This window comes from Cyrtonyx montezumae, unplaced genomic scaffold, assembly GCF_038088225.1.
Source record: "Cyrtonyx montezumae isolate F1298 unplaced genomic scaffold, pur_monq_1.0 scaffold_12, whole genome shotgun sequence".
In the NCBI taxonomy this organism is placed as follows: Eukaryota; Metazoa; Chordata; class Aves; order Galliformes; family Odontophoridae; genus Cyrtonyx; species Cyrtonyx montezumae.
Window position 1 is genome coordinate 4,482,134 of NW_027071848.1, and position 27,377 is coordinate 4,509,510.

General features: G+C 36.6%; 1 protein-coding gene across 6 annotated transcripts in view; it reads left to right on the top strand.

Moving 5' to 3' along the window:
• Nucleotides 1-27,377, top strand: part of DLG2 (discs large MAGUK scaffold protein 2) — a 1,006,374-nt gene that overhangs the window by 664,495 nt on the left and 314,502 nt on the right. For all 6 annotated transcript variants that reach the window (XM_065729952.1, XM_065729947.1, XM_065729948.1 and 3 more), the window contains one exon: nucleotides 8,277-8,401. In XM_065729952.1, the coding sequence (XP_065586024.1) occupies nucleotides 8,277-8,401 (125 nt within the window). The remainder of the gene's footprint in view (nucleotides 1-8,276; nucleotides 8,402-27,377) is intronic.

Sequence of the window (27,377 nt, forward strand, 5' to 3'; positions counted from 1 at the left end):
GGCTTTGATGTTTGGGCTTTTGAAACCTGAACTCTGGAGAAAACAGTAGAAGAAAAATACATTATAGGGTGGCACATACAAATACGGAAAACACTGGTGAAATTACTTAAGGCATCATTTTCCTAACACCCTGCCCAGAGTTTTTTCGGGATTAGATGGACTGAGTTTTAGCATGGAGATGGCCATACAGTCATATACTGTATGACAGGAAATAGTTTGGTAATTTAGCATGTACCACAGAATATAAAAACAATGCAGAATATAGCAGGATACTAAAATGATACTAGTATAAATGACAGATTTTAAGAGAAGTGCAAAGCAGTATCCTGTCTTGTCTCAAAAATCCTAGAGCCTTGCATAGGAGTGTATCACAAGCTCTTTCTCTCAAAATCTATTGTTAGCTATCTAAGTGTTTTGCATGTTAAAAAATCACCTATTCCTTCCAGTGGGATGAAACATTAACTTAAGCTGTTGTTTGCATTGTGGCTTTCTACTGTGGAAGAAAACTGACTGATGGGTTGAACACTCCCACTATGTATATGCTGTTTCACTTATGCCAGAGTCATAGAAAAGGTCCTATGTCACTTCACTGTCAGATGGATGAAGGAAAGTTATGTTTTTCAGTTGAGAAATACTTTGTGAAGAAAACTATTATTGAACAACACCTACAGAGGTAGTTAGCACTCATTGATCTTTTCAGCAGCCTCAGAGCACCTTTTTCTTAGGCTTGGTGTGGAAGTCACTCCATATCTTAAGTACCACACTAAATAAAACCTTCATTGTTCCACTGAGAAAAAAGCAAAAGTGTATCAAGGACTGTTTCAGGACAACACCTACTCTTGCCCCATATCTATTAATTCCATGACCATCATCAGAGTTCTCAATCATTTGTTTCCTTAGGTTTTTGGTTGTTTTTTTTCCCTATCTCTTGCCATAAAATTCTTTTCTCCAGAGTTTTCTAAGGTTGACTCATTCTCAGCTTTCACCTAGTGATGATGTTCAGTAGTACTGAAAGAAACCTGATGCAGTAAAAGAAGGCTGAAGTACTCCAAGGGAAGATCCCTAAGCAGAGACAAATCTGGCAGCAGTTCTAGCCAGGACTCATCTACTACTATTTTTACAACTGTTATATTAAAAATGTACTCTATGAGGGATGAATTTTGGATGCAATAAAAATTTGCCTAGTATTCCAGCCAAATGATTTTGTGTGGCTGTAGAAAGCAAGCATTAAGTCCCTATCTTATTTTTATAAGGATTTAGAAATATGATTGCTTTTAAGCAGAAACTAGAAACAAAAATTAAAAGTGAGTACACAGTGATATAAAAAAACTATTACAATGTGTTAAAAAGTCAAATTTCAAAATATTAGTCTCAGATTACGTATCATAGTGCAAGCAAGGGTCATGTTTTTCCAGCATCAGAAATACCCTCAGTGTTACCTTGGGAATTTCTATTTCCTAACAGAAATTTGAAAAAGAAAAGAACAGTACATCTTTTTTAACAAAAATAAGATAATTCCTTAGCTAACATGACTGTGAGAAAAGTGTGCAGCATTTACACAGAGTGAGAAGGTGCCTTGAATGAATTTATATAGCAACTAAAGCTGAAAAGCTTGAAGATTTTGATGCATGTATGTCAAATTCTAAAATTCTGTCAAATGTATACCAAGTCTACACTGACTTCAGAGGACATAATTTTTGTTGGTAATAAAGTTCTTTGAAATTATCTATGAATGTGAAACAGGTTGGTTAAATTGAAATAAAGGAAAGGATTGAAGAAAGGAAAGGATTTACTGAACCTGTAGATTGTTAATGCTTTTAAAATGCTGAAGGTTTACTGATTGTTAAAATAGACAGAAAACTTTTTGAGGTGTATCAAACAACAAAGTTGTTGATGGAAACAAATCACAGATTTAGTTATTTATTATCTAATTAACAACTTTTTGCCTTATCACTTTCATTCAGTAGTTTGCAACCTTCTTCAGATGTATGTTACTGGTGTCCTTTCCCTTCATTTTCCTTCTTCAAGTTATAAGACTTCCCACAAAGAAACAGCAACAAGCATAAGCTCATGAAAGCTGCAAGTGTCAAGTGTTTTGATTCTCTTTTACATGTTCTCACAAATTGATTTTATACTTTATGCACAAATGTGGGCTTTGACCACTCAGCTTCTTCTGTATTTTCTTTTTTGCTGATAAGCTGTACTTCTCACAGCCTAACAGAAGAGTCCTCACACATTTCTCTGATGCTGTGTTTGGACTTAGGCTTGCTGTGAAGAGCAGAAGAAATCTTGCATGATGGAAACTTATGTCCTTACTTGACAAAGGCTCCCATTTAGATCAGTGGAAAGCTTTGCAAACTTGACTTGTGTCAAGACTTTAATTTACTTACTGTTACTTATTTATTATTTTATATTTATTTATTATTTACATAGTTCAGCTCATTACAGATTTATTAATACTGGCTTATATTCCTTAATTCTCTTTGTACTCAGCACTGGTGAGGGCTCACATCAAGTACTGTGTTCAGTTTTGAGCCCCTCACTACAAGACACTGGGGCCCTGGAGCATTTCTAGAGAAGGGCAACAAAGCTATGAGGGTCTGGAGTACAAGTGTTGGGGGTGGGGGGGAGGGAACTGGGATTGTTCAGTCTGCAGAGCAGGAAGCTTGAGAACTCCCAGAAAAGTTTGTGACTATGTGGAGCTGGCCTCTTTTTCCATGTAACAGCAATAGGAAGAGAAGGAATGGCCTTAAATTGTGTTAGGGAGGTTCAGGTTAGATATTTGAAAAAACTTCCTCTCAGATAGCATCATAATGCATCAGATCGGGCTTTCCAGAGAGGTGGTGGAGTCACCATCCCTGCAGATGTTCAAAAGCTATGAAGATGTGGCACTGAGGGACGTGGTTAGTGGGCATGGTGGGTATATGGCTTGATGTTTGGACTGGATAATCTTAGTGGTCTTTTCCAAACTTAATAATTCTCTGATTCTTTGAATAGCTAAGCAAAATGTCTCCCTTAAACCTGTAAATAAAAATAAAAAAATAAATAGTAATACAAGTACAACCATGACTTCAAGAATAGAGGCTGTAGTAATATAATGAGAAACAGCTCTCAGCCTATGGAAACCATTCTGGATAATGCAGCACCTTGTTCTATACTGAACTCAACAAAACATTCTTCTTGCTATGTTGTCATTATAGGATAAAGTTATAGCAATAGTTAAGAAAATTCTGTGCAGCTCGAGTCTGTAATTTTTTTAACTTAAATGCCAAAGTGCTTCAAAATTGTGTCACTTCAGAACATTACCAGGAATTCTTTCAGGAGCAGTGAAGTAATTAAGTCATTCAACAAGAGTCTCTTAAGATGGTGTCAAACATCAAGTTCTGCTGACATCTTACTGATTATAATGAAAAGAAAAAAAAATTGAAAACAACTTGTGTATGAATATGGGAAGCCTGCTGAGCATTGTAAAATACAAAATACTTGACCCTTATGTAAGAAACAACTCTCTTTTTGTACATTTATGATTTAATTTCTGTATTTTGGGTTCATATTCTGCAATTTTGTTAAAGATCAAATAGCTTTATATGATTTGTGATCAAAATCTGCTGTAAGGTGAAAGGCAGCTCTTGAGCAGGAAAAACTAAAAATGAGACAGGAGAAGGATAATATGTTCTGAAATGTATGGAAAGCTTTCATCCAAGGAGAGATGTAATGCTTTGGGAAAAGAGCTTAATGCATTCTCAGTGTTGACCTTAGTCAGTGAGGAGCATTTTTGAGGATTACTCTGTGACAAAAATGAAGTGCTGCAAACTGTAAAGATGCAGCCAGCTATATGGCTGCTCACAGTGTTGTATAGAAGGAGAGAAGCTCAAGATGAAGGCTAAGAAAGATGGGTTTTATGGCTGTCCAAAACCATTACCTGCTGTGGATTCTCATTTTACTTTTGTGATCTTTATGTTGGCAGTTTAACAAGTCTTGAGGGAAGAGATTCAAACTTGCAAGTTTTGTTTTTTTGTTGTTTTTTTTTTTCCTATGGTGTGTGAATCATCCATCATCTCATTCTGACCCTTAGTGTTTCTTTTCAGTGTTGACAGGAGGTGCAGCATATGTCTGAAGTGATGTTGTGCCTGTGTCAGAGGCAGTCAGCCCCTCCAGGATCAGGAGAATAGTGGCCAGGCTTCTTCCTTACTCGGGCTGAACTATAAACAGCTTGAGTGATACTTGTGGAGGTGGAAAGTGCAGAATGAGAAAGGCATAAATAAGGCAGGCTTGTGTAGTAAACCTTAAGAAGGATTGATTTTCCCTTCAGATGATAATAAGAAAGAGGCCTCCAAGGGCTGGACTGGGAGAGATAATTTTGATTTGGTTTTTTTACCAACGTTTCTGTGTTTAAAAAAGGAAAGCTGAGCTGAGTGAGAAGCCAAGAAACTAAGGCAGCATTATTGATTTGAGCCAAACTGGACATGTTGGACTGTGTTGCACATTTTGCAAGGCTGTGTGTGACTGAGCTTTGGAGGCTGGTAAGAAACTAAATTGAATTTAAAAATAAATTTAAAAAAATACACATACATCCAGTGCTGAGTAAATTTATGCAACTCTTCCCAGTGTAGTCAGAAGCTAATTCGATGAGATTTTTATAGTAGTAGCAATTGAGAATTTGAACAAAGGGATGGGAATATTTATGTCAAGAGAAAATCCAGCAATAATATAAATTGAACATTAAATGATTTGGGTATGAAAAAATATATTAGATATATGAATAATGATGTATGAGAAATGTCACTGAAGTTAGTACATCTGCTTGAGACTTGGTCAGATTTTTTTGGCCCCTACATATGTTATGGTACCCTCAAATGAGGGTAAAACTCTTCAATAAAGGAAATCTGAAAAATAGCAAGCAAGCATATTCAGACTTGAATGTGAATCTCAGTTAAGGAGTACCACTGGAGTATCACATACGAGGAAGACATCTATTGATTTATAACTCTTTCTTCTGTATCAGTTGTTATTATTAAACCATTGGTCTGCATCATCACCGAGCCTCTGAGCTCATTGTTAACTTGCTTTGTAAGCATTCAAGAAAAGTAATGCTTGGAAGAGAAGGTGGACATAGAATTAACGACAGATATTTATGGGGAACCACTCCCAACCACGAGAGTCAGCATGAGAGTAAGTATGAATGTATCACTGTAGAAAATGCTGTGACTAAGTGATGATTGAGCTGTTTGAGGCTGAATGACTGCAGATATTTTCAAAGGAATACACAAAATGGCTGTAAGATGGAGATACATTAATAAAAGAATTGGAAGTTGTGAAGAAAAAAACACCTTTTTTTCTGGGATGGGGACAGAATTGATGCAAAAAAAGTAGGGGGTAGGAGCTAAGCCGTGCAGAAAGTTTCAGGAACTGTCATGTTACAGCTCATTACCTACAATGAGTTTCTAATATGACAGCCATATGCTGATGAAGCTGTTCACTAGGATGACAGGGTAATGAGAGAAAGGAAGGGACTTGAACATCAGTATTGCTATTCAGAACTGAAATGCGATAAGTTTTAACTATGATATTCATACTATGATGTTTCCAACCCAAGGCACCGAGAAGGACAGTTACCTAGGAGTGATGGTCACCATGTTACTACCTTGTTGGCCTTGACCTGAGGTGCAAAAAAAAGATTTGTCTATGGAGCCAGTGCAAACCCTTTAAGAGCTATAAGGAAAGAAGCCGGAAGTGTGACTGCTCTTAACTTTGACAACTCACATTCTGGAGCAGAAAAGCCTTGCAGGGATGCAACCAGCTGCTGCCAACTACTATGTGAGAGCCTGTATATCCTGTTGATCAAGTCAAGGACTATGGCCTGAATGATTGCTTGAAATTTTCCGGATAGAGAATGACAGTGAGAAGTACAGTCTTCTTTAAAAAAGTTATTCCTAAGGGGCAGAATCAGAATAGTCTTGCAGTATAGCCAGTGCACATTTGTGGATGAATGTCAAGGTTCTACCACCGATTCTCCTGAGAAGCCTGTAGCAGTTTTACCATATCCCTGCTTACAGTCACTATTGCTGCATTTCTTCCCTCTAAAAAGTTAATGGAAAAGAGTATAGTAGGAGGTAGACAGTGCAGAGAAAGTGTGAAAATTTTTCAAAAATTATCTCCTGCTAAGAATTCTAATGAACTTTATGTGAAGATCTGTACCAGCTAAGCACACCCTTCATAACAGGCAAGCTTTGACAGCTTTTAAAGCTCTTCAGACCCTCTCTATTATAATGTTGCTGTTTGTGTTCCCTGTTCAACTAAAAATTATATCCACATTTCTCCTCACCATCCTGTTTCCCCCGATTTGGGGACTTGGAAATCAACCACTTTTCAGAACAATAGGTTTTTGCATACTTTAACACCTTCCTTGGATTTAAGAATAAAATCAACATTTTTAGTTTAATGTTTTATTTATTTATTACTTATTCTAATATACGTTCTAGAAAGTCATCCTTGATTTTAGCATTGTTTTAAGGTTTTTATTCCTCCAGGCTTCCTGAAGTATATATATGTATGCATTTGTTCATTCTTATGTGTTGGAAGATTACCTCCATTAATAATATGGCAAATAGAAGAACTTAAAGCAAAATATTCTTATAATATTTTTAGAGTGCAAACCTGCATTGAGTGCACTGCATAATTAGATATGTTTTAAAATACTGGCAAAATAACCTGAATCTGAGATTATCCTAATGATGAGTTACATTAAGTAACAGATTTATGTAACAGATTTATATTACTGTCCTGGAGATGTTTATTAACTTTATAGCAAATAAGCACATAATGTTGTGTATTTATATGTAAGTATTATATGGATAAACAATGTTCTATTTTTTCATTTAGCTATCTGAGCAACATTAAGATATGTGTAGTTCTAAATCCTTCTTCTTGGATGGTAAATTAGTTCAGTTCTGAAAATTTATTCACAATTATATGCTGATAAGAGAGCTGCAGATTGCATGAACGTCTCTCGAGTAATGAGAACTGCATTGCTTGTGAATGTAGAATACTGATAACAGAACTGAGAGTATGATACACTTGCACATAGGCAATATGTCGGTTTTTGCACACAGGCCTGACCTACTAATTGAAGTAGAGTTGAAGAAGACAGAAATAAGAGTTATTGTTGCTTCTTTTCCTTACTTTGTTTGCCTCTTACAAGAGAGGTGCTACTCTTATTAGCTGTTGTTGTCATTAGAACTGAACCAGACACCTGATCCAGTAACATCAGCAAAGAAAAACATCTTCAGGTATCTGAAATGCTGAGTGAAATAATAGGGACAAAAACAATAACAGCAGCAAACTTTTAGTGTTCTGTAGATATTTCATCCACTACAGTGAAAATTATGTAATATCACTAATACTGTAACATTATGAGAAACTACATACATAAGTATAAAAATGCTTTCACATGACAGAAGCTAAAATGATGGAGTACTGTCCTGAATTTACCATTATATCCCCAAAAAATGTATCTGATCAATATTTATTTACACAGAATAAGTGTAGTAATTAAGATATATTACCAAAAATGGTTTAGAATTGCTTGTTAAAATTGTGTGATAAACAGTGTCAGAATTTGCAAGTATATGTATATGCCTGCAGGCCTATTTATGTTCTATTATATTGTCATAAGTTTTAGTAGCTGTATATAAAATTATTGAGTAGATCTTCATAATGAATATCTTGAACATTTCCTTGTAGCAAATCAGTAGAACAAAAGAAACACTGTTTTGTTTGGTTTTGGTTGGTTGTTATTTTCTGTTTTTTTTTTTTTTAATAAATGCATGTGAATCTGAACACCAATTTATTTTGTACAAAAAAGGTGGTGTACTATAATTCTTCAAAGCTAAAGATTATTCACTTTTTCTGTTTATAAATGAAGGGCTTTTTAAGTCTTTTTAGGGCTCTGAAGTGTTTTTAGCCTCTAGCTCTCATTGACTTGGATAAATTCATATTGGAGTTCAGAGGCTAATTTATGTGACTGAAAACAAATTTAGGTCAAATCCCGTTTCTCTTGGAGCACTCATTATCTCTGCCATTAGCTCCAGGAGTTATTTATTTTTGCAGCCTCTGTTCTTAAACTGATAATTTTTTCTTTCTGAGTCATCCACCTGAAAGTATGGTGATGCCAAATAAAATGTTTTCTTTGAACAAAAGATACTTAATTCATCCACTGCAAATACATACTGCAGAAATCTAGCATTTGGTGATGTATTTTCTTTTTTTTTTTTCAGGGGAATTCTGGCCTGGGGTTCAGTATTGCTGGAGGAACAGATAACCCACACATTGGGGATGACCCTGGGATATTCATTACTAAGATTATCCCAGGAGGAGCTGCAGCAGAGGATGGAAGACTCAGGTAAAAATTAACTCCCTACAGATATTTAGAAACAAAATGCATTGCTGTTATATATTGTCCTCCAGGAGTCAATTGTCTTTCATGGAGCCAGTGGAACTAAATGATATGACAAGAGCTTCCTTTCTGAAGAGTTAGGAAAACTGATTTAAGTAGTGTAAAGCAGTTGGATGAGTTTAGTTAAGTCCTGTATAAAGCAGTGTTTGTTGGTTCTACCTCCAGCTTTGTACCAACCATTTTAATTGGTGCAAGAAATGCAAAGGAGGAGGAAAAAGATGTTATCAGCAAGGAAGTCTTGATTGTTATATATTCTAGACTGAAGAATTATGTACTCTTGTTATATATTAAGGCAACCAACAGTCACAAACTACAGAGACATCCCTAAATAGCTGTAGCTATTTGCAGATGCTCCCTATTGCATGACTCTGGTGCTGAGGTATTCTTATCTGCATTTCCAAGTTCTTATTTTAATTTTAATTTTTTTTCATTTGTGAGATTGTGACAGACATTCTATCTCTGAGTCACCTCCAGAAGGTGAGGATTCTTGGAGGTCACTTGGAATTTGTTGTCATCAAATGCATTGTAGCACTTCTCTTTAAAAAAGAGGTACCACTGAATTGTTTGTTCTTCCCTTTCTTGTGGATTTATTTCAGAAAGGTTTCTGCCTATCACAGACACTGACATTCATCTGTCAGTTTTGAAGCCTGCTAATGCTCCAAAAAGTCAGTATAATTGGAAAGGCTTGGGATAAAATTCTGATGGTTTTGTGATCTCAGCACTGCAACCTAAACTCTGGGATTCTTTGCCAAAAAACAGATGGCTGAAAATTCATGAAATATGACCAGATGGTAACAAAAACATTTTTGACAAAGCCTTGTCCTTTAATTCAAAGATATAAGTATGGAGAGTTGGTCAGTTTTTAGAGCAAACTGTGAATATTTCTTTTTGGAAAATAATGTTACTTTTACTATTATAGTGATGAGGAATCAGGGTGCCTGGCAGTGCCTGAAGAATTTATGATCTAAATATGGTTGCAGAGAAAAGTAAGAGGAATAATCTCATGTAATATTATGACTAAACTGCAGCAATCCGCCTCTAAGCTGGTCACCTTGGAGTCCCTTAAGAGTCAGGGATAATAAACCTATGCATTTGTATGTCACGATTCATCTTTTCCTAAAGTCAATGTCTAAAACAGAACAGAAGAATCAAATCTTGCAAGGGCCTTCATCCAGCTTAGCTGTAGTGATCTATCATCATTGGGCCAGACAAGCTTCATGAAAAACATCAGGAAACAGTAGTGTTTGGAAATCAGATTTGACATGATGAAGTACACAGGATGTGCTAAACCTTACTACAAGCAAGAAAGAATCCTTTGGAAAAAAAAAATAATAGAATTTTTAATTACTTTTGAAAGCTTTTTGATTTAAGCTATTAAGGAGACATGCATCATTGCATTTATTTTTCTTACTATCTTTATATGAAATCAAGTATATTGTAATTCATTACTATGCTAATTAACTACTGTAAATTTAACTCATGATTATTTGGTAATTACTGTGTTATAAAAGACTTAAGTAGGCCTTCTAAATTCACAAAAGATGTACTAATGTAATTCATTAATCCATATTAGGATTAGAACTAGGAAGCTTTGTATTTTGCAGAAAAATTTTATCTTATTACTAAGACTTTAATAATAATAGTCTTAGAGTATGGTACAGTACATTTCTTAGCACATTTTGAGGTAAAATATTATAATTCAAATTTAACCACAATAGTAAAAATAATTGATAAACATATATTTTGGCATAGGTTTTTTTGTTTGTTTGTTTGTTTTTTGCTCTTCATTCTTTGAAACAGAGTTCCTGTGCATCACATTCCTCTCTTGTTAGTAAGGAATATCTGGATACAATTAATTCTAATTGGATCAGTAGAACTTTTTTTTAGTTCAAAGAAAACTGCAAGCATCTCAAAATATGTCTAAGAAAAATGCCATTAGGGAAATTGATTGACTTAATCCTGTGGGTTTTACACTCAGTAGTAAGAAAATCTCAATTTTTAGCTGAATATCACATTGTATAAACTAATATAGAGTATTTTGAATTTCTTCTCAGTAAATGTATTCTCCTCAGCACTCAAAGGATTTTGTTTTCCATCTCAGTTTTCCACAAGCCCTTCTAAAACATTTGTAGTATGTGAGAATTTGCATTAACCTATCTTTCCCACTCTTCCAGTCAAATGCAGGCCACACAGCTACACTGTTATACTATTGCTCTTCCAGAATCTTATGTAATGAAAGGGCAGAAGTACTTCAAAGACTGCATCACAAGTTCCAAGAAAATTTTAGAGATGGAATGCAAGAGAGGTACCTACACAGTGAGCATTGTGGTGATGGTTGATGGTTGGAATAGACAATCTTCAAGTTCTTTACAGTCTTAATGATTCTATGATTCTATCATATAAACAAACTTGAAAGGTTTTCAATTTGAGATTTTATTTTGCAGGGTTTTCCTAAAAGTTTCCTCCATTCCTTTTTTTAATCTGCTAAGAGGGTTTCTCTTTTCTACAATACTAGCAAGAAAAAAATCCCATCATGTTTAAAGAAACACCTGAAAATGTATGCAACAGTGATCTTTCCAACAAGCCTAGCTATCTTGGGGCAGTCTTCACTGACATACATGACAATTAATTGTACATATCAGCAAAGGCCACTCAAAAGGATCATCAACTCGATGATGTACAGTAATATCCACCAAGAAATGTGGTAACCCATGTTTCTAGCACTAACCTTATTTTGAATTAGAGATTGGTTGTTGTGGACAGAAAAAAAAATATATATATTTATACTTCAGAATCTTCATTAAAATACTCTACATTATATAGCATTGTATACTATTTCAAGTAACATAAATGTACTGTTTGTTCTTAAATGATAAAAACCTGTAAAATCACTTTTACTGCATTTTATATGAAGTCCTTTTGATGTAGTTGAGGTGAGTTAAATTACTTAAATAGCAAGACTGTGAAAGTGACCTGAAAGAAATGGACTTAGTTCTGCAGACCTTAACATGTTTTTTACATGTAAGTGGTATGACAAGTGAAGGACTAGGTCAAATGGGGTTTCATGTAAGTCCAACAAAAGCAAATTCAACCTCTGGAAAGGAGTATGTCTATTGTAGTTGAGGGTGAGCTTGGCAGGATGGAAAACAGCTTTGTAAGGAAGGACTCAGAAATCCTTATGGGCTTTTCCATAGAATTTTCCATATCCCATGTTTATCACTGTAACCTTTAGGGAGGGAATGAAGATGAGAGTGCCTGACTCTTCTCAGTAATGCCCAGTGGCAGAGTAAAATACAACAGACACAATATAAAAAACATGAAATTCCATCTGAGCACACTACAACACTTTTTCGCTGTGATCAAGAACTGGGCCGGATTGCCTAAAAAGGTTTTGAAATATCCTTCCTTGGAGACATTTGAAACCTGACCAGTCATGTTCCTGGATACCCTCCTCTAGCTAACCCTACTTCAGTAGGGAGGGCTGGATGAAATGATCTCAAGAAGTACTTTTCAACGTAAATGATACTGTGATTCTATATTTTGCGCCTAAGTCAGTGGTATGGCCTGGCAGTGATGAAGGCCAGTGTGGAGACAGTAGAGAGGAGGGACTAGAGGCAACAGACAGATGTTGCAATAAGGGACATTCCAGCTCAGTATTCAGTGAAGGGGAGCATTTTTTTTCAACTGAGGATAATTTCATAACATTGTAATTGTTGGTTCAGTGAGGCTGCAGGATCTTTGTCTTTAAATTCCTCTGAACAAAACCCTGAGAAACTGAACTTCCATGTTTGTCCTTCTTTGAGCGGGAGTTTGGAAAAGGTGTCCTCCAGAATTATCTTCCAGCCTGAATCGTTCTCTTAATCTGCAGATTGTACATTACATATAAAACCTGATTGTGAGCCTTTGTAGAACAAAAGTTCTTGTTTTCCTGTGGTTCTGTTTTGTTTTGTTTAGATTAGTTATTTTATCAAAAGTAGGTCTAATGGATAGTGTGGGTTTCTATCTTCCAAAATTTAAAAACTGTGGAAACTTCTATGATGTCTACATATTGCGTAGGAAATGTCTGCTTTTCTGGTTTATTTTGGTAGATAACGTAACGGAATACAAAATAAAACCATAGAATCATTAAGGTTGGAAAAGACCACTAAGGTCATCCAGTCCAACCATAAACCTATGGCTATGACCACTCTAGACCACTGCCACATCTACATTTTTTCTTGAACACCTCTAGGGATGGTGACTCCACCATGTCCTGGGGCAGCCTGCTCCAATACCTCTCCACTAGTTCTGAGAATAAATTTTTCCTAATATCCAACCTTCCAATATCCATCGTTCCTAATATCCAAACTTCCTCTGTCTCTTGGATATGATTACTTTATCTAGATTTGAATGTAGCAAACAAGAATAATTGACAGTTTTTGCTGAATGTTGTGTTTAGTGTTTCTTTGAAGCTTTAAGTCAGTAACAGTATAAAACTTCAGAAGTAGGAACTGTTCCCCTGAACTAAAGAAGAATTCATCTCAACAGTTTGATCTTTTAAGACATTTGATGCATAAACACTTCTGTTTCTGTCTCTGAAATGTCAGTTCTTCATTGGAAAACATCTACCTCTTAATAAAAAAAATCTCAATTTAGACTTTAGTATTTAGAAGAAAAACATTGCAGTAATATATCCCAAAGTTTGTTGTTGCTGTTGCATTTTTTATGCTGTTGCATTTTTTGTCTGATAAAAAATATGGTGTTTGACTGAGTTGCATAAATTAAGTATCCAAATTCAATATACCGTCTCAACAGTTGTTTCTATTGATAATTCTTGATCATAAGTGAAATTCTGGCTTCTATAAAGCAGAATACATTTTAAAAATTCATCACAGTCTGTGTAACCAAGAGTAATCAGCATATGGAACAAGAAGCACGGTCTACTTTCTTTTTGATTGGGAAAAAAAAAAAGAATGAAAATATATTACTTACAACCAAGTATGTAGAGCAGCTATGCTCAAAATATGAATTTATTTTCAGCAATCATAAAATGAAATATATATATATATATATATATATATATATATATATATTTCTATTTATCTCTCACGGTCCTATTCCAGTCTGATGGTGAAGGTATTTTTCTCAAAATTCTACCTGCCAGACTGAGAGAGTTGTATGAGTTCCTGATCTAATGCTTCCAGATTCAGAAAATACACTTTTCTATTTTGTTAAGGTAAATTTGAAAAAGTGAATATTTTAAAGAGTCTCAGTCTGGAAAGCAAAAAAGAACTGGATAGAACTAGGGTTGAAGTACTTTATTTTATAATAATTCTGTATTTCTAGAAATCTTATCTGTGATTCAAAAATCTGATTGTTACTGTGTATGTGACTGTATACAAAAGAGTTTATTTACAGGAATGTGAGCTAGATTTTGACAGTTAAATGGTTAATGTACCATGGTTCATTTTGCTATTTGAGCTTGAGCAGCTCTCAGTAGGAAAGAAGGTTGATGTGAGGAGTGAGTCAAAGAGAAGAAAGTGGTTGTGCCTGAAGGCACACTGCTGTGGTTAGGTGCCTGGACCTGTAGCTATTTCATTCATTCTTTCTTCTAGGAAACCGATTTCAAGTCTCTTCCCATTTCTGAACCTATCAACCTTATTTTCTTGGGAGTACAAATATTTCTAAGGGGAACTTACTTAACCACATTGAGTAAACTGCATATACTGCCAGTTACCTTTGGCAGACTAATCAGAAGCAGTGCACATACTCCAGCCATCAGAATTCTATAGCTTAAAAATTATTAAAGATGCACAGTGTTTATCTTTCCTTTGCAAATGTGTCTTTCCTGATATTACTCTACTGGTGGTCAGCAACTTTAGGGTTATGTAACTAGAACATTTTTAAGGCGTGCTGCCTTGTTCTGCCAACATCGTAATAGTCTGCCCCACTGGAGTTTTTCCCCTGCTCTCAAAGTGATCCGGTGTTAGAAAAGGAACATTACACACATGCTAATCAGAGGATGCAAGAGTCTAAATAACTTGCCCTCAGTTATCTAGTAAATCAGGCAGAAAGCTTAGAATAGAATAGTGATTCCTTGTCTCCTATTTCTGTGCCTTGCAGGCTTTAGCTAAATGACTACCAAAAAAGGTTGTGAACAAATTAGATTTGTATTCTCTTCAGTTATCAATTAACCCACTGTCACATGTCAAAGCATTATAAATTTACCTAGACCTATGTAGTAAGAGAGGAACTCTGAAGATAAAATTTCTCATGCATGTCATGGTCATAAAAATAAAACTGAGAAAAATGAATTTAAAGGCAAAGATTGTGTTCTGATCAGACTGCTTTATCCTTTATAATATTTCTGTGTCTCACTGAAGATGAACTAGGGAGGAAACACTACAGATTCGTGCTGTTCATTCAAAGCCTGAAAATTAGAATTAAGAAGCACATTGGTGTAGCTAATAAATGCAGTTTGCCTGAGAAACTGAAAGGAAAAAAAGTAAGGGAGAAACATCATGACTCTAATCCAGCCTGGGCAAACTGGCTATATTTCACCATCATTATATCAAAACAGAAGTGTGTCTGCTCTGTGATTCACTGCCTAAATTCCCGTTTGTTAACTTTGATCTTCTATTAAGCTTATCAGGACCAGGTCTATGTGCCTTGAAAAAGCATAAGGCTTGTTCAGGATGTTATTATAATTACTGTACAGCCACAAAACACTGATTCATATCTGTACTGTTTACAGGCCTCTGACAATGCTATTAGTTCAATACATAATTTAGTAGTAAGTTAATAAAGACACATTCACCCCATTAGGTAAAACATGCTTGCTTTCCAGTCATAAATTACATTGCAAATTATTGAATGTTGATTCTGTCCTGGTTTTTGTTAGGAAGTTTGATCTCATTAAAGCTGTTTGTCTGTGCATCTGTGCATATCACTTTTTGAGGTAATGTGATATAAAATAGGTAGAATTATCACAGTGTCCCTACATGAAGAAAAGGTAGATCACAAAACAAGAACTGAATTTTTATGTTTTTATTATTATTATTATTAATAGATCAGTGGATAGCATGACCCACATTTTGAATTATCAGCCTACACTTCTTTTCATGAATGGAATAGGTTGCCATTAAATTCTCTCTTCAGCTGCTTTCACTACTTCACATTTCTTTTGCTGAATCATTTTTCTTTTATTTTTTCACTACATCAAGTTTATATTCCTTATTTGGTACTACAGAGCCCCAATATATCTTTCATTTTGATTGTACTACTGCTTTTGCTTCTTTGAAAATAATTTGATAGCCTGCAAAAAACATCTGTTATTCTGTGTAAGGGAGAAATGGGAAATAATCTTTTGACAGATAAATTCCTAGGTAAGTGAAATAGAATTTAACAGGGAGAAAAGCCATAGATTTTCTCTGTCTTGTAGGCTTTGAAACTGATGAATTTTAATGACCTCTCTACAGAAAATAATAATTGATATTCCTGAAGTTTTTTTTTTTTTGGTGTTTTGTTTGTTTGCTTTACTTCTGTTTTTAATGCAAAGGATTCGTTTCTTCCCCTTTCTTCAGTAAGTTTCTGAGCTGTCTCCTACTAACTGAAACCACTGCTTGTGAACAGAACAAAGCAAAGTAGCACGTTATTATGACTTCAGGTATCTTGCAGTTTCATAAAGCTCCTTATGTGAGGCGTTTCCTCCACTGGTACTGAACTGGTCATTGGGACTTTTTAGCAACCACCCCAGCAGAAATGTCAATAGCCCCAGAGTGCTGCAGAATAGCACTGTGCAGCTAAGACCAAATGATTATTTTGTCAACATGTTTGCACTGCTGCTGCAGTTATGAATTTAAATAGCTCAGTGATAATTCATCCAGTGTAAGAAGCCTTCTGTGGCTATACACCTTAGAAATCATTAGCTCTCTATGCAGTGTAGCATTAGTCAAGGAAAAAAATATTTCACATCTGTTCCTATGCTCAGCAGGTGTAACCCTCGGGGTTGTGCTGAATTTTTCATCTCTCTCAATTCCCACTGAATCTGAAAATAAGATTTTGGATGAAAAGAGAACATACCTAAGCTGTCATTAAAAAATAAAAATAAATAAATAAATAAATAAAAGTTGCTTAGAAACAATTATTATGAAACTTTGGAGAAAAAAGCTCAGTTGGCTTTTTGCTTCTGACAGCCAAAACCAGAAGTGCTAATGCACGGTGAGACAGAGTCTGTTATTTCATGCACTGTCAAAACTCTCAGCTGTGGTTTGGATAAACATTTGGACTTTCAGACTTCAGCCAAACTGTGTTTCCTGCCCATTCCTGATCTCTGTTGACACATTCCTCACTGCGCTCTTACTACAGAAGTTTGAGCAGGAATTTTATATTTATCTCCCCGTTGCATGCAGGTTTTAGTATCAGCCCTGCAAGATGCAGGAGTAATTTTTCAGGATGAGTTGGTTGCGTTGTATGCTTCTACATGTTGCTCCAAATCTCATCATTGCAAAAAGCAAGATTTTTTTCCACTCACTGAAAGCACGGAGCCTAATGGCATCAAACATTCTGAAGCTGCTGAAGTTTCTTACAGAACTTGAACGACATGTTTTCTCCTCTTTCATTTTTTTTAATGCTACACCTTTGTTTGGAAGAGCTCTTTTTAATCAAACCCGAGCGGAAGGGAGTGTTTTCTACTTGTTAGTGCAGGACCGTGTAGTTTTCCTCTCAACTTGTTCCGCCTGATCTGTGGTAACACTTTTCTCCTTTTGTGCTAAAGCTTCCCCATTTGTAAAATAGGTGCAGTGATCATTATCTTTGCCTCGCAGGGCTTGTTGTGAAGCTGAAATGAGTTCATATTTGCAAAGCACTTTGAGCGCCAAAGATGAAAAGTGCCTGTAAAAATACTGAGCGTGGAATTGCCTCGTCGGTTATCTGTTGTAACTGGTTTTCCTGCACAAACCTGAATGTGCTTCAAACAGCACTAGTGTCAGGTGGGAGGATTTTAACCATGAGTGAGGAGCGACCAAGCATTTGGTGTACTCAACAACCAAAGTGTATCTTGGGCCCAAGGCAGCACCCCACATTCACTGGGGCACCACTGGAGGCTCTGGGCCTCAGAACCCATCCCACAGCTCCAAAGCCAGCAAAACTGGAGGGCTCTGAGGGTAAGTGAGACCTGGGAAAGGCCCCTGCCTCCTCCACACCTACGGAGACGGCCCTGGGGCACCTTCCACGACCTGCAGAGCAGCCTGCAGCTGGGAGGAGCTCTGCGGCTTCCTGGTGCCTCCTTCATTCATCCCAGGCTTTGCAGGGCTTTGTTTTCCTTTCCCATTTCTTTATCCCAACACCTCCCTCTCACAACGTCCCACAGCTGCCTACGCCTCCTTTTTCTCCTTCGTTGCCTCTCCGCTGTCCCACTTTGGCCTCTGGCTTTGGAGGCAGACACAAATATTCAGTCTGTGAGCAGAAGTTTTCCTTCTGGCCACCATTAGAGGCTGCTGTCTGTGCCGTCTGCCGGAGCCGAAGCGCTTACAGAGCCTGGACTTCAGCTCCTGGCTGCTTGTGACAGTGGTTTCAGAAGGAAAGCATCGCAGCAGAGGCAGAGAGACTGAGGATAACTGGGGAGTTAGAGAACGGACGGAGGAATGGAAAAATGTGGTAAGAGCTAAGGATCCCAAAGCTGTGGATTGAGCTGGATAAGAGGCAGAAAGGGTGGGGGGGGGAGTGCATTAATTCTCATTGTCATTTTTGACGAATGAATAAGAGAGTAGTACTTGCTGTGTACATGTCTTACGAAAGAGCTTAGTAAAGAAAATTCGACTGAAGTTTGAGAGCCTGCTGTAGGGAGCCCTTCTGCCCACCCTGTGCTCCCCCTCCTCATCCTGCCCTCCCTGCCTACATATAGCTGTCCACTCACTGTCACGAGATTGCAATCTAAATCAAACATTTAAATAAATGTGTGGTCTCACTAGGCCCAGCGGCGGATCAATTACCAGGCCAGTGGTTGCTGACTACTTTTGGCAGAGCTGCTGACCTCAATCACCTAACCTGTGTGTCTGCTCTCCACTCTTTCAGATCTTTTGTGTTCGGTAACATTGTACTTGGTTTCAGGGAACTTAAGGCAGGAATTTCAGGTCTGATAAGTACAAAATGGTCTTTTATGGGTGGAAATATGTTGTTTTTCATCTTATATACTGATGTGTCCACAACCCAGCAGTTTTACCTGGGCATACGTTTGTGGATCATGCTCCCTAACTCTTCTTGAACTTGCATATTCTGGGGCAAGGGAGTCTATAGTATGCAGGAAATGTCTTTAAATGACTTACAAGAACAATATGTGAAGTGAAAAATCATAAACTATGCAAAATTACTGTAGGTGAAGTTTATTTGGCAAATGAGAATTAATTTGCCCGAGATATGCTAGCCAACCAGTACCTGGAAGTTTGATGAAGAAAATCATTTCACAATAAATGATTTAGAACAACTGTATTTCAGAGTACATTATATAGTTTACAAGCTTTGATTCTGCCTTCAGGTTGTTTGTGATGAAGAAAGAAAAATAGAGAGGTTCTCCTATTATATGTGTTTTTAGACTTGACTTTTCAAAAAAAATTATGTTTGAATCTGTCTGTGTAAATTGAATGGGTGCTAGCTGCTCCTCCCTCTCAACTCTGTAGCTACACCCTGTAAGGTGAGTTGCCTTTATCTAATGACTACTTCCCATTCTAAAAGCGTGTGTAAGGAGGCTCTGGGAGGCGTCACCAAGTGGGGTTATTCTTCTCACTACACATTAGGTTTAAGGATCCCAAACATCTCTAGATTTCATCAGACAAAACAAGATTGACAGTTTTTATAGTGTTTTTCACTTAATTCAAACTTGGAGCAGACATACAAGAAATTGTGGCAGTAGCTTTTCTCCCTAAAGTGAAGATGAAGATGTAGACAGTGATATTCAGAGTTCTTATGAAATCTGCCACCATTTTTAGCTCCTGGATATTGTTAGCCATGTTCCATAAGGTCATCATGATTAACTTTCAAATACTCCCAAGTCAGTATAATGCAGAGAGAATTCATATACTTTTATGAAGCTTCAGCTTTTATGCAGCTTTGAATAATAATAATAAGGTCAAATTATTGTTCTGCAGTGTTAATTTTAAAATTTTAGGAACACATTCACTCTTATGGCTAAGAATTTAGCTTTTAGAAAAGAAATTCTTAAAGAATTTTAGAGTTGTGTTAACTACTTAAAAAAATTATTTTGGAAATGAGCAGTTTGAAATACAAAGTCCTAGTGCATTAGGCAGTAGTACATTTTTGAAAGTTTTCAATTGTGGGAATTGGTTCAAATCATACCGTTTATTTATTTGACTTTTAATTGTTTAAATAAGCTGGGTTTTTCTGTTTTTTTAAATCTAATGTGTCTGTAAGCATTTCTTAATGGGGTGTTGGCTGCCCAACCTCATAAAAATTTGCTATCTGCAAACTTCAGGCCTGAAAAGACTTACAGCTGAGCAAACACTTCTTGATGCAAAAGTAGGTCCAAATTTCTTTCAGTGGCAGACAGAAAAGAATAAGTCAAATTCACAAAAGTAGTGGCTAGATCACTTTCAGCTCACGTCTGAAGGGAAACATGCATTCTCCATCCTTCTGTCTCTGCAGAATACGAGCCCACAACTTCCATAGAAGTTATCAGACCAATAAACTGGAGGGACAATTAGCTAAATGTCTTTTATTTTTTCCTTCCAAAATTGTTTCACTTCCTGAAAGACAAGAAGTATAATCTGAGTCAGATTGGTTTTGCAATGAGAGTGCTGTTTGGAGAGTCAGGTACAGGTTGTGAACCAGTCTCCTCTCTGTGGATATCACGAGAAAAGATCAGTTTCTACATTAAATATGTTATAAATAAATGCATTAGTTTCAGTTGTTCATACAATTTCGGTAATACGAAGTCAAAGGAAGAGGTGGAATTTCTTTTTAGTCTTGTATTGAGGATGCTTTCATGAATAATGGGAGATTTTGTCTGCAATTTAAGGAGAGCAATACATTATGCAGAGAGGAACAGCTTCAGTGGTGAAATCATTTTTCTAAGAGGTGATTCTGGATAACAAGGTGGCAGATGTTTTTTTTGATTTTTGTTTCCCTAGCTATCTAACCTTTTATTTTATTCCTCTTCTTTTTTTTTTAATTATTTTAATTATATTAGTATGAAATGACTTGTTTTAACTTCACTGGAATTTCTTTTCAGTGTAAAACAATGTCATTTCTGTCAAGAAACAAAGCACCGTAAAAGCGGCTTAGATGTGAGCTGCATTCTTTTTCAGAGTTCAGTTATAAATCTGTACATACAGATAAGATGTATTCAGATAAATAGTAAGATGGAGGGGTGGGGTGTCCATCTCCAAAATGTTATCACTCATAATAAGTAACATGATCACTAGATCAGCTGACAATTCTTAGGCTAGAAGAGTTTGTCCAGCAGAGCCTTTCTAATGATGAAAGATCAGTTATGAAAGGCAAGATATTATGTCCCATTTCCTAACCATAGGAGAGAAACAGAGCATTGAGAATGACTAGGGATGAATTTTTGCTCTGTGTTCTAATGACAGGATTTGAGGACAACAAATAAAGATATTTATTGATTTTACTGGTAGCACAGCCTTCGAACTGACATACAGAGAACACTGTGGATGTTAAATGTAGGTGAATTTTTGGAATCTATCGCAGGTTATTCAATCTAAAAGAGTGACTCAGGGAACCCCAGTGTCTTCAGGATCTGAATGTGTTCTTGGTAATGTGTTAGGCTTTTCCTATACCATTTTTGGAAAGAAACAGGAGGCCCAGTGGACCTCTGGCCTGGGCTATTTGCTTCTTGAGGCTTTTATCTTTGTAGCCATGGAAACACCCTAACCCACACACCTTAGTTCTGATCTCCCCTGCAGCATGATCATCAAGGGGCAGAAGTGTTCCCATTGTGCAAAGGAATGGATTCTGGATGGGTCCCTGTCCCTTGGAGGGATGTGGTTGGTGGGGTTTGGCCACAGAGCGAGCTAGTCATGCAGCTGTCTTGCTCTCAAGGACCAAGGTCTCTGATTTTAATCTATGAGTGTTTTTTTCACCTTGGGGTTGCAACAGTCTTTCTCTCTTTCCTAATTTTATTTCTCTTAGTAGCCATTAATGGGCCTTCGCTTGAAATTAGTCACTGTGTGGTGGATTGTGCAGGAGCTAAAGATACTTCTAAACAGGCTCTAAGTTCCAGGGTGGCATAATGTGGCCTTTTACCCATTATAATTGGCTGTAGATGTACAGTAAACATTGTTTCAGATGGCTTTCCATGCTACCTCTACTGTTGTCAGTGTATGCGCTGGTGTGGCTAACCCTGCTTTGGACTTCTCTGGATTATAGTTGGATATAACACAAACTGTCTTTGGGTTCAGACTGTCTTGGATTCTAGATATTACCTTGGTATATATTTTTAATGAAGATGAGGATATAAGCACCTCCAAAGAAATAGATACCTAATAATACAGTCACAATGCCTAAAAGGATGAAAGAATCTGCTCATTGTGGTGGAAAAGCGTTAACTGGAGGAGAGCCTCATCCTCACTCCTGGAAGTTCTCAGATCTAGGATAGAATGCAGAAATGATCCACAGTATTTTAAACAACAGATAAACTGCTTTTTAGCCAAGTTTTTGCCTGGTGTGAAGTCTTACAGCTGAGCTTAAGACCTTTAAAATGTATTTTTTTTTTAAGATAAAAGTAAGAAAGCAAACGCTGATGTATCCTCTATTGAAACTGTGTGAATAGGAATGTATTCAATATTCTGAATATATTTTCTTCTAGCAGTCTAAAGGCTGCAGGGATTTTTCCATTCCTAATTATATAGCGTGCAGTAAGCTGTCTTTTTCTGACTTACAACTTCCAAATTAGAAATTACAGTCATAGATGAAACCTAGTGAGAGGGGAGAAGAGATGCTGTGCATGATAAGGAGCTGCTGTGCTAATATTCTTTACTGATATTGTTACCAGTCACTGCCTTGAATTCCAAATCTGTTACTATTGTGAAGACTTTTTGATGCATTGACATTTAGTCAGGATGACTGTTGTGTTAAAAAAAAAATTGTGAGTAACTAAAGCATTAACAATGGACAGTAATTGCATACGTCTTATGACAAATCTGTAGCTGTGCTGGCTATGTCTCAGTACAGCCATATTATTAACAGACTATGGAAATTCACCATCGTTTCAGGCAGTTACCCATTCTGAAATTCAGAAATGCTTTCTGAAATCTGAATTATAAGCCAAGTTGATGTGACCGTAAGCCTTCTTGGATGGGAAGCTTTGGGTGAATCTTTTGACAGCATTACGGTAGGCATTTCTACCTCCTAAACCATCACTGGACACCATATTCTTCCAGGCGAGGAATTTCCTGCATTCTACATGGCTGTCATCTTTTGGAGGACAGTGGCTTCGTGCTAGTTTCTCCTGGACAAGGGAATCAGAACAGTGAGTGAGACACTGCACCCATCCAGAGGGAGTGAGCAGGGTCTGCTGTGTGCAGTCTTTTTCTGCTGCTTCTCTGCTTCTCTGCTCTGTCATTTAGGAGGGAACATGCTAGATTTTAACTTTTCTCTTGAAAAGATGAATTGCTCTTTCTAGGCCAAGGGTGCTACAAAGATCCAAACTAGAAGAAAGTGAGCTGTGGGGGCAACTAACACAGTTTCATGTCATTCTCCCAAACCTCATGCCAGAAGGTGTGGGGTGAAGATTGGTGGTCTGCTGCAGGACACACTGAGTTTTCATTACATAGTGCAAAAATCTACACATATACTTACATGAAAACATCACTCCTAAGGTTTGGATTTCCATCTTTGGCTGAAAGTCAGGCTGATTCCTGTTGTAAGTTGCCAGCCTCAGCAGCAGCAGGTTGAACTGAGCACACCCTGCTTCTCACAGGACTTGTCAGTTCAGCCTGCTCCAGCCTTCAGGCTCTGTACAACCAACACATGTAAACTGGTTTGCCAGCACAGGTGGAGGAAGCATCCATCTGGCTGTATTTACTCACAGAAATGCTATGCAGAAGTTTAGTTCCCCATCTTTACACACACACACACACACACACAAACACAAACACACACACACACACACACACACACATACCTTTGTGAGTGGTGGGAGAGCTTGGCCTTCATCTCTTATTTCCAAGGCTGGCTGAATGATGCCAGAAGGCAATGAGCTACTTTTGTTCATTATTTGCTACTTATGCTCAGTGTACCAGGCACTGCACGTTATTCCTTAGATGAGCAAGAAAGTGCAGACATTCTTCAAATAGAAGACAAAAAAGTTGGGAAGTAGGTGGGTTTGTCATCCTCTGAAGGTTATGAAAAAGAAGCTAAGTGACCTGCTCAAAGTTGCGTAGGAAGGATTGAGATGTCACCAGAGCAATTTAATGGAAAAACATTGTATTTTTTTCCACAATCTATTTAATTGTTATAAATAAATGCCACTTGCTACAGAATTAAGAAGATAAAGATGTTTATCTTTTCTCTTGGATCTGCAACTCTTCCATTTCAGACATTACCTGCTTAGTTCAGGATCACAGACAACTCTGCTTGTGTAAAGTGTACTTTAGATCTACTCCAGATATTGCCTTCACATTAAATACATTTTTAGCAATATCTGCATATATGTATTAATAAATCAAAATTGTTGCTGAAATTTCAGATTTTTATTAAGTTCAGCTTGAACTCTGTCATGACATTCATAAATTATCATTATTATTATCATTATCATTATTATTAGAAAATATTTATTATTATAAATGATCATTATTATTATTTTTCACCCAAACCATAATTTTATCAGCCATGCTTTGGCCAGTAACTGCTCTATGATATTTATAAAATTTCACTATAAAAGGGTCAAATTTTGAATTAGGATGAACTGGTGCTTTCATTAAACATGTTTTCATAAACACTTGTTCTCTCTAGCGTGACTAGCAGGGAAAGTCTTCCCCCTCTACTCCACTTCCATGAGACCACACTTGCATTGCTGTGCTTAGCTCTGGGACCGACAGTACAAGGATATGGAGCTGTTGGAGCAAGTCATTAGGAGGTCTTGAGGATGATCAGAGGGCTGGAGCACCTCTCACATGAAGACAGGCTGAGAGAGTTACGTTTGCTCAGTGTGGAGAAATGAAAGCTCTGTGGAGACTTCAAAGAAGCTTTCTAGTACATGAAGGAGCCCCTTAGAAAAGATTGAGAGGGACTCTAAACTCTATCAGGGTGTATAGAAATAGGATAAGGAGTAGCAGCTTTAAAGTAAAAGGTAGATGATTAGATATAAGGAAGAAACTTTTCACTATGGGAGCAGTGAGGCACTGGCACAGGCTGCTCAGAGAAGCTGTGGATGCTCCATCCCTGAAGGTGCTCAAGGCCAGGTTGGATGTGGCTCTGGTCAGCCTGAGGTAGTGGGGGAGGTATCCTTACCCTTGGCAGGGAACTGAGACTGAATGGTTTTTAAGGTCCCTTCCAACCCACACTGTTCTATGATTCTATGACTCCAGTTTGTGGAAATAACATAATTTGCAAATGAGATCTGAGATTTTCTTCTACTGCTGTTTTATCCCTTTATTTTTAAATTGGACATAACAGTAACTTTATAGTAGTTTGCAACGTCAGAAGGAGGCCTGAGGGTACATATGATTTTGCTACAGAAATTGGATCATGTGTCTAAGGATCATTATACCTAAAGAAGCAGTATGCCCCATGGAACATGTTTCACTGGCATTTAGTTCTAGCTCTGTGTTCTGTTATTGGAAAGGCAAATTTGAAGACTACATTATTAGATTTGAGAACTTTTATTCTTCATTCCTTGTTGAAAATTAAATATAATAATAATAATGATGCAAAAAAATTGTATGAGGCAGTACCAATAATCACATTTTCTATCCTTGTATACTGTACATTTTATTTACCATGGGGTGGGAAGGTTGTTTGTGAGATTTAAGAAAAAAAAAGTGGAGGTAGAAATCTTCGCTAACTAATGGACTAGACTGATTCTCCTGGGGTCTGGTAATGTATTTATATTATGATTCACTGATATCATTAAGAAAGAAGAATAGTCAGTCCTCTCAACTTTCCACCTATAATCTTGTGTTCCTGTTTCAAGTGTTGCATTCTTGTGACTTCTGAAACTTAAAAAAAAAATAAAAAAATCCCTTTTTATAGGGCTGAGAAGGGCGGACAAAGGAGAAGCAAAGAAATAAAGTAGGAGTTCAGTACTTTTTTTTCCTTAATTAATCCAAACACTAATTTGATTTGAAGATAGCAACATCTTCTAGTAAATCTGTGTCCCTGACCCTCCTCCTAAAAGACAAAATCTCTCTCATATGTCTTGCATCAGTTGTAACTATACTGGCACGATTATAGCATGGATTGTATTCTGTACTTTATGAGCCAGGGTTCTTCATATCTGAATTTTTCCACAAATTCTATTAGAATATATCCATTTTGTTACAGTATTTAGGTAAGCCAGCATGCCGTGGGAAGTGTTGCCTCACTCAATTTTCACTTAGCAGTAACCTGCATGGGCAATACAACTGACTTGAATAAATTTCAGTACATGAGTATTTTGGCTAAAATAGAAATTGGATTACTGCAGAATTTAATTAGAGGCTTATATGCTGTGCTGAACTGAGATATGAAGTCCCTCTATTTTCAAGGCAACAATAGCATGAACATTGTTTCTGTACTTAAGTTCTTTTAAAATATGTCAGAAAATAATTGTCTTTCTTTTCTTCCTTCTTTTTTTCTTTCTTACTTTCCTTCTTTCCTTTTTTCCTTCTTTCTTTCTTTCTTTTTCTTTCCAACCTGGTACAAGCAGTTTCCAAAATACTTTCAATTACATGCTACTTTTCAAAGAAAGATGGGAAAATTTATTCAAGAACGTTATGAACTCATAGTATAAACAGATGTTGAGATTATATTAAGTCTTAGTAAGTCAAGTTCTACATTTTAATATTCCTTTTAAAAGTTCTTTTCATCTAGAACTGGAGAATTAATTTCTTCTTTGTTAATTGCTACAAAATTAATTCATATAGCTTAGAATAAAACTTCTTTTTCTGCTTTCTTGCTCATTTGAAAGCTCTATAATTTTTTACTATATGTATCTTAAAAAGTGACTCTATGAACACACTATACTCAAGTGTATAGTGTCAAGTTTTACATGCAGAATGGCAATAATGTAGTAGTACTGATGCTATTAAATAAATGCTTTCATATTAAAAATTATTTTGTTATGGAAACAAAACTCGTTGGAACCATTTCCTCCAACGTGGAGGGTTTTATTTATTTATTTTTGTTGGAGTAGTATAGATATTGGTGGAGCTGAAGGGATCTCTTTTGTTTTGCCAGACTTGAGCATCACTACTTTGCATTATAGGAAGGTCTTCTCCTTGGCAAAGGTCTGAAACTGTGCCTGAAATGGACTTGTACATAGGCCATATAACTACCCTGGGAAGATTTTGAGAGAAATGCATCAACTGAAATATTCTTTTGCCATATACTTGACACGTGAAGATCTCTATTAAATTTGGAAAATGCACTAGAGTGCTGTTCACAAGGGTGAAATAATATTGGTCCTAAGCAGTAAGAGTTTACTCTTGAACACCTGAAATTTTCCTTAAGATGAAAGTTTCCTTAAGCTGTATTTACCAATATATTTTGCTATTAATAATTTGATTTTATGTTGCTGCAGCATGTTTAGGTCACTTAGAGAGCATATCCTGATTGTGGTAGAAACTGTATTGTTAAAATTTATTTCAAGTGTAGTGTACTAAATTTAAAACAAATCCTCAGGAGTTTCTTTGTTGATAATGACAAAAAGAAGGTTGAAGCCCATTCACCAGCTTATATCCCTTATTTCTGACTCACTGTTTTAGTGGAC